The sequence below is a fragment of the Antedon mediterranea genome, chromosome 6 (assembly GCF_964355755.1).
Source record: "Antedon mediterranea chromosome 6, ecAntMedi1.1, whole genome shotgun sequence".
NCBI classification, from domain to species: domain Eukaryota; kingdom Metazoa; phylum Echinodermata; class Crinoidea; order Comatulida; family Antedonidae; genus Antedon; species Antedon mediterranea.
The window spans coordinates 21903085-21914821 of NC_092675.1; the positions used below are offsets into that span (position 1 = coordinate 21903085).

Consider the following 11737-nt stretch of genomic DNA (forward strand, 5'->3'; position numbering starts at 1 on the left):
TTAGTATTTTTAGGAGTTCTAGGTACAATGTCACATGGAGCTAGCTTGGCCTGCATGTGCTAGTAGACCTATAGCCCACCACATAACTCCACATGACAACGGATTTAGTAACAAATACGAATAAAATGTAGTATCTTCCAAAACAACACTAACCTTTTCTAGGTCCCCTTGCTTTGTTTAAAATTAATAAAATATCTATTAATTTTAGATTAAATTTTTATTATATATGATTATGATGGTCTAATTTACCTAGAGAACTTGATTTGTATTAGATTTATTGTGTGGACATCAATCTAAAATAGCGTATAACGTATAACCTTTACATTTTGTTTCAGTTTCAAGCATGTGGTAGTACTAAATGCAATCCTAGTGTCAATAGCCATTGCATTTGCTGTTTTTTTTCCAAGCATAGGAACTATAATCAGGTAATATGTTCTAGTATAAATTTATTATTTATATTTGCTTCACATTTCTAATTACTACAAAGTTGCAAAAACTATAATCTTTATCTAGGTTTTAGATCAACACAATGGTTGTTCTTCCCATGACCCACTCTGGTTTTCCACTAGATGAATGTATATATACATTTTTTTTCCCCGAATTGAAAGTGTTCACGAATGTGCAGGCGTATTCATTTTTTCATTAACTTTTTGTGACATGTAGAAAAAATGTGCAACCAATCATAACTCAGATATGTTAGTTGGCGTGTGAATAATATTATCTAATGGAAAATAAGTTTACAATGAAAATATTAGGTTTTCCAAGCATTATCAATATATTTTATTCTGAAAACATTTAAATATAAATTATTATTATTATTATTATTATTATTAATATCATAATTGCTTACTAATTATGATTATCAGTATTACTTAATGATTATTGAGTTTTATCCTTATTGATTTTTTTTATTATCTTATTGCCTATTGATTGCCTATAGCTATATTGATTTTTATAATTATTGCTTATTGATTATAATCATTATTGTCTATTGATTATTATCATTATTGCTTACTGATTATTGTTCTCATTGACAAATAACTACATTTCTAAACCTTTGTTTTTTTCATTCCTTATTTCAGGTTTTCTGGTTCCTTCTGCGGCCTTGCCTATGTATTCACATTGCCATCTCTTGTATATTTACTACGATTGAAAGAAAAAAATGCGTTGAAGTCATACATTATAGGCGTTCATGCTGTGGTTATGGCCATAGGACTTGCCAACTTCATTGCACAGTTCCTACTTTTATAGGACCTAATTTAATATACATTTTGTGCAACAGAACTATTAATAAGAACTAGTAGTAAGGTTAGCAGATGTTGAACTTCTGACATATTGAAAAATTAAGGTATACTGCCTGTGATGTTATTCAAATAATTTGTAACTCCCTATTTGAATAATAATAATTTAATTAAGAATGTTTTAATTTTATTTTTGTTAAATGTATTAATATGACAATTTAAATTGTTTTAGTAAAAGTACAGTATTTGTGGATGCAGTATTAAATTTAGAAAGCGATACATCATCTAGAATTGTCACTTTGAAAGCTGGGTTTCAACTTTCGAACACTAGTGTTCACATTGCCTTCAACCATGTAATTTCAGTCGACTTCTTTGCCCCTTTTAGACTGCCCAGTAAAAACAAATCTATCTCTTGTACCGATACATTTCTTTTTTGTTTAAATCTGATTCAGTAAAATGTGCCTAATGGGCAACATGTTATTTTTCTTGATTTGTTAAGTGAGTTAGGTGTGGCTAAGCAAACCTGGTAAACTGTTTAAATTGGTCTGCATTTCAGTTTTCTGGGTATAACCAGGTTACAAAACTCTGGATCAACTTCGCATTTTTTCAGTTTGTATGAAAGGGATGCTATTCAGTTTACACATTTACTTATTAGTTTTCACATTATGTATTCATTCACACTATTCTTCCATTCCTATAATTGAAATTAAATGTACTGTGTTTGATATTAAAATAATTTTAATTCTAATACTAATTTTTTGCACAATCTTGCATTGTGAGATATTTTAAATAAAATGTGAGTGAGCAAGTATTTCAGCCAGCACTGTATATCATGTAACTAATATGTAATTATATATTTTAGAATGTTGTATAAATATGTGAATTATTAAACACTGTGTAATACCACCATAAGAATGTTGTTACATTTGGTTATTAAGAGCCATTGTCTGTAAGAATCAAAGAAATATCAAAAAAAGTGGCAGACTCAAAAAAATGGATTTCTTTCAAATTTTGCACATGGCTATATATGTGTTGAGAGAAATCAAATATGAAGTATTTTTTATTTCACACGTATATTTCCATGGCAACGGCCAAATTTGTGTTTTTGACAAATTTTGTCCTTTTTTAAGGTTTTTTAAAATGGATATTGGTACTAATTTGATGAACGATATTTTTGTGTTGTTCAATTAATTATAAAAAATAATTAGTGTATGCATAATAACAATGCATTGTGTACCTGTTTCAAATTTTTTTATTTTTTTTTATTTTATACTTTGGGAGATACCATTTATTTAAAAAGGGGTGTTTTTCACTTTTTTTAAATTGTTCAATGCAACTAAACTTTACTTCACCATAACGCCCAAAGTGGTGTATTTTTTTAGCTGATTTATTACAAATAGGTAGTTCTAATGTTTAATAATTGATTTCTAAAATAAAATACTGGGGTAAATTTAAAATCTACAAGCAGTGTTGCGAGAAACATAGGGATTTTTATAAAAAAAAACATGGTATATTAGTAAAAACATTTTATTTTCTTTGATTATTTGATTTGAAACTCATTGGTCAGAAAAATTCTTAATGTTTTATATAGTTCTAGTTGTGTTGTGAGAAAAAAAATTAATTTTTAATTATAGATTCTGTAATTCCCAGTTTTAATGTCATTTTATAGGTTATATCCTCTGGAAATTTGAATAAATTATCAGATCGTTGTGAATTTTAATCTTTGCAACAGATTACTCCTCTCTTATTTTGAAGCTCCTCTTTCATTTGTTTACTTCTTTTATTTGCTAACCTAAGCAGATCCCACATGCCCATCCACCACCACTTTCGACTACCACCCCTCTCTCCCCCCTCCCCCCCCCCCCCACCCCGACTATAACCACAAAAAGATAAACTGCAACACTTTGGTCGATCATCCACTATAGAGTGTCAAATGCATGCATTCAAGCACCACCCACACTGCCACTACCATCGCCCCAATGAATAGACGGATTCAAACTCCTCCATCCCACTCCATCCCACCCCTCCCCCTTTCTCCAAGCCCCCACCCACCCCAAGTTAAAAATTGCAATGCAAAAGATAGGACATAAAGTTAAGTTTTTAGACCCTCGCCTTCAACCACCTAACTATTTAAAAGTCCTTGATCCACCACTTTCCCCTCCCCAAAATAGAACCAATCAAAAGTCAATGATATACTCAGGTATGTTAATGCTACATAACAAATATTGAAGCCCTGATTTGAAATTTCATTTCATTTAAGGTCAGCATGTAAAATATCACACTTTATTATTAAATATTGGTTTTAAATTCTATATTTTTTTTACTGTGATGGTTGGATTCATTATTAATTATTAATTAATAATTATCTGATAATTATTTAATTCCCCTTAGTTATGCATAGCAACAGTTACTATGGTAACTAAAAATGAGATATTCTTTAGATTTTGCATATTTATCTCATACAAATTTAAATTTGTAGATTATTAGCAGGCATGCCTTATTTGCATTTTCAAATTACCGTTTCACAAGGTCATATTCGTAAGCACTTTCTTCTGTGATTATTTTTATTCATGAAAACCCCATATTTTATTTACAGCGGCCACCTCCCTTAACAGACGCACTTTGAAAAGCCTGTTTGTTCTTCCTATCTAATTAGTGCATTTGGTGCTTACCGTAAGCAGCTCCGGGCACCTTTTTATACTAAAAATGAGATTTTTTGTAAGCGGCCAATCGAAAAATGTGATACTTATTGCATGGACCTATGAATTAGAGGTGCATGTTTATTGTATTTCTTTATATATTAGCTTTATTTTGAAGAGGTTTTAAAAACATTACTGTGAAGAGATGAGAAAACTACACAGATTTTGACCGACCATTTTTCATATGATAAAAATTTTTAAAATTTGTCTGAAAATGCTAAAAAATACTAAACCACCTGATTATAAATAATAATAGGCCTACAATTAGCTGGAAAATTGAGACGCTCGTTTCGTTAAGAATATCGTATATAGCCATAATAAAGTGATTTTGGCCCTTTATCGGCAGAACCTCCCGTAAGCGGCCACTTTTCCAGGTCCCGAGGGTGGCCACTTACGGGAGGTTCAACTGTATTTAAAAAAACAATTATCCTTAGTTACGCATAGTAACAGGTTCTAAGATAACATAAATAATACATTTTGACATAACTTGACCCAACAAATGACCCTTTCACAAGGTCAGACATTTTCTGGGATTCAGTAGGCTAGATAAGTAAATTTGGGAAGTTAGTAAAGCTATGTATTCAATTGTTTGTAGTCATGAAACCCAATATTAAAAATATTGTACTTAGTTACGTATAGAAACAGTTGCTACAATACACTATAGGTAAAACGTTGATGTCATTTTACCTCAATATGTAAATTTTTTTTTTTTTTTTCATGAAACTCCATATTTAAATATCATTTGTTACGTAAACAGGTTTAAGATAACACTAAACGCTTTTTTACCTTTATTCAGATTCGTCAAGACTTTCTTTCTGAGATTATTAGGATTCAGTATTTAAAGTAAATTTGGCAAAAAGTAGAAATGTAAAACTATGTAGAAAAAATGTTTTGTATTTATGAAAAACCCCTTATTTTTTTTAAACGTTCGCATAGAAACAGTTACTATGGTAAAATGTTGACCTCAAAATGAATGAATTTACAAGGTCAAGTTTGTCATTAATGGAATGCAGTAGAAGTCAAATTGGGAAAAATTACAAATGCAATCAATTCTTTGTATTTATAAAAACGCCATTTTTTACGTTTTTTTTTTAAATTACTTTCCTTAGTTACACATAGAAATGGTTGCTAAGGTAACACTATAGGTAAAATATAAAAATTGTTGAGAATTGTTATGAACTATCTTGTAAATTTTGATCAAACATTAATAGTTGTAGTAAAGTGGGGACCTGTCCTGTTTTGCATTCTGACCCCTTTTGACCTCAAATGACCTATTTACAAGGTCAGCTTGGTTGGGAGGTCTTTGTATCTCTTTACACAAAATATATTTAAAAATTTATAAAAACCATTGACTCAATTATTTCCAAGTTTAACATTATTTTCCATCAACTAAATATTTCAATGCAAAATACTGTTTTTCTGGCAATTAATTGAAATAAACCTGGCAACACATTCTCCTATTTTATCTAAACTATTCGTATGACTCTAGTAGCATTATGACAAGCCATATATACATTTTATTATTGAATTAGCCATATTTAAATTGTGTTTCATGTGTTTTGTTTGTTGATATTTTGTTATATTTTTTGTATTTTTCGTATTTTCCTGGCAACACAAAACCTATGTACGAAATTTACCCCAGTGTTTTTTTCGTGATTATTGTTGACAAACCTATTGACTATCAAATTAAAAAACCTCATTGATTTAAAAACACCACTTTGGAAGTTATAGGTACGTTTATGAGGTATACTTTTATAAAAAAAATATTTTTTAAAAACACCCCTTTTTAAAATAATGGTATCAACCAAACTCCATTTTGTAATTTATTTTTTTTCTACATTAAATGGAACTCAATACATTTTGTTTACACTGCTATAAATAAAAACTGTATACTGTAAGTATTTTTGATTAGAATAAGTATACAAGTTTGTACTTTTTCACTATAGAAAATCTGTGAAAAATGGCAAAAACATCAAAATTTGGATAATTGACCGTTGTCATGGCAACGGAGGCTAAAAATTAAAATGAATGTTGTAGATATGCTTTTTATTGAAATGTCTATTCATGGTAAAAATTTGAGAGAAATCCATTTTTTTACATCTGCCACCAAATCTTTGATTTTTACAGACAATGGCTCTTAAGAAGTCAAACGTCTTCCAATTAAAATATGAAATGAAATCTTTACCGATCCTTGCAAATGTCATAAAACAAAAATAAATAACTTTAGACCTGTAAATTAAACATAACTAGATGGTTCGCGATTACACAGTAATTTCAGCATAATAAAACTGCAGGACTATAATACATTGTCGTTTTCAGAAACAAATAGACACGATGATTTATGTAGTCAACTAAAATTAGCACCCTGGGAACTACTTCCGAAAGAGAAACTTGTCACAAAATGAGTCCAAATTTTTTATTTAAACAAACCCAATTTGTGTTTTGTATATAACATTAGGGTTGAGGGATGGGAAAGAAGATGGGTACAAAGAGGAACAATTTTAAAAATTATTCTTTATCCACTCACGAAATATGTTTTCACGTTTTATATGCCTATAAATAATATACCACTAAATACAGTAAAACATTTGCGATTTAATACTTTGTTAAAACTGTACCACTGTCATAGTCGATTGAAATAGTAAAGTACATGTAGGCAAAGAACTTGTGTTATAAGTTCTTTGATGTAGGGGAGTTTCATTTCAAAATGTTGTACAGCTTCACTGTGATCTTTGGTACCTTTGTATTTCACTTTCTCATTATGGGTTGTTATACGATTGAAGCTATTTTCAACATTCAAATTTGTATTGTGTATTCAAGTGAATAAATCAATGAAATTTGAAAACTGAGTACGTTAGATAAATACAATAAAATCAGCACAACATCTTTCTTTTTAAAAGTGGAAAACATCCTCGCAGCATTGATTGATAATCCCGCAATTTATGGATATGGTAGATAGTGTGCCATCTTGTGATTTCTGTTATTGTTAGGTATTGTACGCTTTTAAAGTATTATAATCATAACACATCAGTAAACCGAACAAGTAAATGATAACAATCCGCGTATTGATTGAAATATTAAACTTTGATTTGTGTTTTTACTAGCAAATTCAATTGATTTTTATAAAGCCGTTATCCTTATTATTAATAATGACGCATGCGCTTATAATGATCGTTTTTTTTTTCTTTTTAAAAACCTTTCCTAAATATTTTCTTTAAAATAAAAACTACGAATATTATTTATTTGTGGATGAAAGGCATTATGTTTCATAGGAACGCATTGCAGTAGGATTGATGATCGTGCGAGAGACAACAATGTTGTCTGACGTTAATGTTAGTCAGGTTTAGAAGAGTGAGTTTCATTTCAAAATGTTTTACATATTGTACAGCTTCACTGTGATCTTTGGGACCTTTGTATTTCACTGTAATATTTCAGCGACTTCAGGTAAGATGAAATACTTTTGTTCTTAAAAACATTTATGTCAAGACTTCCTCCGTAAAATCATGGAGAAATAAGTTTTCTCCATGGTGAAATAAACAAATAAGCCCCGTGGTGGCAAATAAAATGCGATGTGACCACGTAATTGGTTAACAAATAATGATAATAAAAATTATTATTTTTTAGATGTTATTTAGTCCACAACATTTACATACCAGATTAATGGAAATAAACATTTTTGCATTTTTCTGTTTATAAAAGTATTAAAAGACAGTTTAAAAATTCATACGGAACTTCAAGAAATTAAGTACCTAATAGCTGGCCATGCTTTTTATCCAAAGTTAGTTATAGTACATTGTGTTTATTTCTATACGCATTTCTTTTTTTCATACACTTCCTATTTATTAGGTAAATCCTGTATGCGATCTGCAATTTTTGAGAACCAACGGAATTTGTTAACATCAAAAGAAATTATTTCGGTATTTTCTACTACTAGAACAAGAAGTGCAACTCGGTGTTCTCTGTTGTGTTTGAGTCTTACTCATGACTGTCAATCATTTCGCTATGACATCACATCAAAATCATGTGAATTATCTGGACGTTTGGGATTGGAAAAAAGAGGCAGTCACCGGGCGTATACACTACGGCCAGCAGTATGTATTGTCTGGTGTTATAATAACATGAATAAAACATGTTTTGTTATAAAACATGATTTATAAAGGTTGTTGATAGTGCAACAAACATGATCGACGATGATTCAATTGGATCATCATCAATATACATTGAATTATGCATTCCCTCTCATTATTAATTGGAATCAGATTGTATAGACAACTGTTATGTCATTGGTATTCTTGCTTATTTACTAGGTAAGAGATTGCCAGGATATTTTGGGAAGCGGTGGAAGCGGTTTATACCCAATTGCTAAGACTGGTAGAAACGCATTGCTTTTGTACTGTGATATGGATACTGGAGAAGGAGGATGGACGGTATTATATACATTTTTAGGCCTGATAAAAGGGCATCTATAGTCGTTGTTATGTAGGCATAGCATACGACATGTAGATTTGGCTACACATGTAAAAACTTTAAAAAAGAAGCAGACAATCAATATTCAATATCTTTTTTTTATTTGTAGGACTTATCTAAATAGCTGTAGATTACGTGTACTAAAACACGTTAATACACGTGAAAACAATTGCATACAAAAATATAACATCAGTCCAATCAAATGCATTTAAACACTCTGTGATCTGTTTATTGCAAATCCTGAGTAGGCCTACTTTCTATTCATTCTGCATACTAGACTTTTTTTTCAATACAGCGCCGATTTGTTGGTGGTGGTGGAGAGAAACATGGCATGTAATAAACCTTGTTGATTGGATGTGACAATCATAACATGACATGTAATAAACCTTCTTGATTGGATGTAACAATCATATCATGACATGACATGTAATAAACCTTGATTGGATGTAACAATCATAACATGACATGTAATAAACCTTCTTGATTGGATGTAACAATCATAACATGACATTTAATAAACCTTCTTGATTGGATGTAACAATCATAACATGACATATAATAAACATTGATTGGATGTAACAATCATAACATGACATGTAATAAACCTTCTTGATTGGATGTAACAATCATAACATGACATTTAATAAACCTTCTTGATTGGATGTAACAATCATAACATGACATGTAATAAACCTTCTTGATTGGATGTAACAATCATAACATGACATGTAATAAACCTTCTTGATTGGATGTGACAATCATAACATGACATGTAATAAACCTTGTTGATTGGATGTGACAATCATAACATGACATGTAATAAACCTTGTTGATTGGATGTGACAATCATAACATGACATGTAATAAACCTTCTTGATTGGATGTAACAATCATAACATGACATGTAATAAACCTTCTTGATTGGATGTAACAAACATAACATGACATGTAATAAACCTTCTTGATTGGATGTAACAATCATAACATGACATGTAATAAACCTTCTTGATTAGATGTAACAATCATAACATGACATGTAATAAACCTTCTTGATTGGAGCTTGTACTACAAACATCATAGCCATCTTATAGTCCCTTGTCTGAATTCCTTTTTTCAATATTTATGTAACCCGAGGCTTATTAGGAACCTCTCTCTGATTTCTGCAAATAGGTAAAGGTATAGGTAAATTTACAAAGAAGCCTATTTTTTTAAATCGTATGTTGTGTACTGTATTCTAGGTTTTTCAGCGTCGTGAGGATGATTCACTGGATTTTTATCGGTCTTGGGAAGAATATAAAAATGGTTTTGGAAATGTGTGCGGTGAGTTCTGGCTGGGAAATGACAATATAAATGAGATGACGTCATCTGGAAAGTACAACCTTCGAATTGATATGAAAACGGATTCTGGTGCATACTATTCAGTACACGAATCCTTCAGAATCAGGAATGAAAGTGAGGACTACACTTTGGAAGTCGGAGATCAAGTAAACGGCAACATGGGTAAATGTAGAGATTGTTTACAAGCATGTTTGATCGAAAGCGACAGTTTAATGCATTTGCATGCTCACATTTCCCTCTGACAAACTTTTTTCTTCTATTAATTCGAGTTCCACTTTTGGAATTTGGTTAGGCAACAACATAACTAATATAATCAAAAGTCGAAATGCCTTTATTATAAGGCATTTCGACTTTTGTTGCCAACTAAGACATAGCTGGACTTTGAAAATTCCAATGCTCTTAAATGTTTGACTATATAACATTAATGCCAAAACATATCAGAATGTGATTATGCGTGTTAACAATCATGTTAGATTAGATCATAAAATATACTACAGTTACTGCTACTGCTGCTGCTACTGCTATGGTACCGCTACCGGTAGCGCTAGCGCTGCCGCTACCACTACCACCACCACTACGACGACAACGTTTTACCAACAGTTAACAGAAAATGAATGTTTTTAGAAAATATCGTCATTCATTTCTTTTCTAAACAGTTAATGTGATGGTACGTCATCGAGGACATGGTTTTACAACACGTGGTGTAGATAACGACGTTAAGAAGAATAATAATTGTGCTAAAGAATATAAAGGCGGCTGGTGGTATTACAGTTGTTACTCTTGTCATTTAAATGGAATGTATGGACATTCATTCCAGTGCTTCATTGGAGATTTTAATACTTTTGAAAATCTGAGATGGTCAGAAATGAAAATGAAGCGTAATTTGTAGTAGTAAAAAAGTTATAAACATAAACACAGTTATTCTCCTTTTTCGAGATTATGGTATGAATAAGATCAATATTCACTGAACAGGATAAAGGAATATAATGGATGATATATCATTTTGTGTTTATAACCGTCTGACTCGATTGACATTTTACTTAGGAAATAATAATTGTATGTACAGTATATCAGTGGTAGCTGACTTATTTGTATTTAATCGATATATTTGCGGAGGTCCAAGTGCCAAAAAGAGGCTTCGTTAAGGTGTCCCATTGCCACCTCTCTACAAACTAAGCACAGTTAGCTTAATTCAGAGGTGAGCGGTCATCCTCAAATGGCGTTCAAAATGGCTCCCATTTCATATCACAAACCTATTGTTCGTAACTCAATACATAATATTATATGTATTTTATTAAACACTATATCTAGCGATAGCTATTAACATTATATGTCCAATGAAATATGAATTGTGTGTAATAATATTTACTAGATAGCTTTTATTGACCCAAAATGATTTTAGCAAAAACTCAACATCTTTTTTGGCATGTAGGCTACTATCTTATAACCTCAAGAAAAATAAGTTTTCATATTTTAAAATGGCAAGTATGGATGATAGAAATATTATGTAGATTCTAAGTTTCTGTAAAAAAGCTAAAATAAAAAAAGTTATAACCAGTTAAGTTTATGAACTTACAACAAAATTGGTATCTGTTTTTTAAAATAAAAATTGAAGGTTGATGGCGCTGTTCTGGCTCAAAGATGCTTTTTACTTATTTTTCATTTTTTAACCGGTATCTCGTTAAGTTTACCACAGATTATTTTGAAAATGGTCTTATTTGATAGTTAATTATATTTTTAAATATATAAATTTATATGAAATATACAAAATTCAGAACAATTTATGTTAGTTGCATAAAATAACAATTTTACTAGTCTAGTCCCTAAAAATGGGTGGACTGTTACAAAACTGGATAGTACAAATTGTTAAATTTAGCAGTTGCATACTAATTCTATGGAAATGCCAAAACAAAGTTTACTGAAAATCTGAATTGACCGCTGTAACCTTTGACCTCAATTGTTATATTGCTATAGTTATGGTTTTCTTCGAAA

At 30.7% G+C, this 11737-nt stretch overlaps 2 protein-coding genes across 5 annotated transcripts in view; both read left to right on the top strand.

Moving 5' to 3' along the window:
• Positions 1-2884, top strand: part of LOC140050935 (neutral amino acid transporter 9-like) — a 74407-nt gene extending 71523 nt beyond the window's left edge. For all 4 annotated transcript variants that reach the window (XM_072095940.1, XM_072095938.1, XM_072095939.1 and 1 more), the window contains 2 exons: positions 336-425; positions 1083-2884. In XM_072095940.1, the coding sequence (XP_071952041.1) occupies positions 336-425; positions 1083-1251 (259 nt within the window). In that variant the 3' untranslated portion in view covers positions 1252-2884. The remainder of the gene's footprint in view (positions 1-335; positions 426-1082) is intronic.
• A 4417-nt stretch (positions 2885-7301) lies between these two features.
• LOC140052020 (ryncolin-1-like) lies at positions 7302-11737 on the top strand. The gene is made up of 5 exons (XM_072097392.1): positions 7302-7384; positions 7787-8031; positions 8248-8367; positions 9646-9907; positions 10402-11737. Exons 1-5 carry the CDS (start codon positions 7309-7311, stop codon positions 10632-10634), a joined length of 936 nt encoding a protein of 311 aa, XP_071953493.1. The 5' UTR covers positions 7302-7308; the 3' UTR covers positions 10635-11737.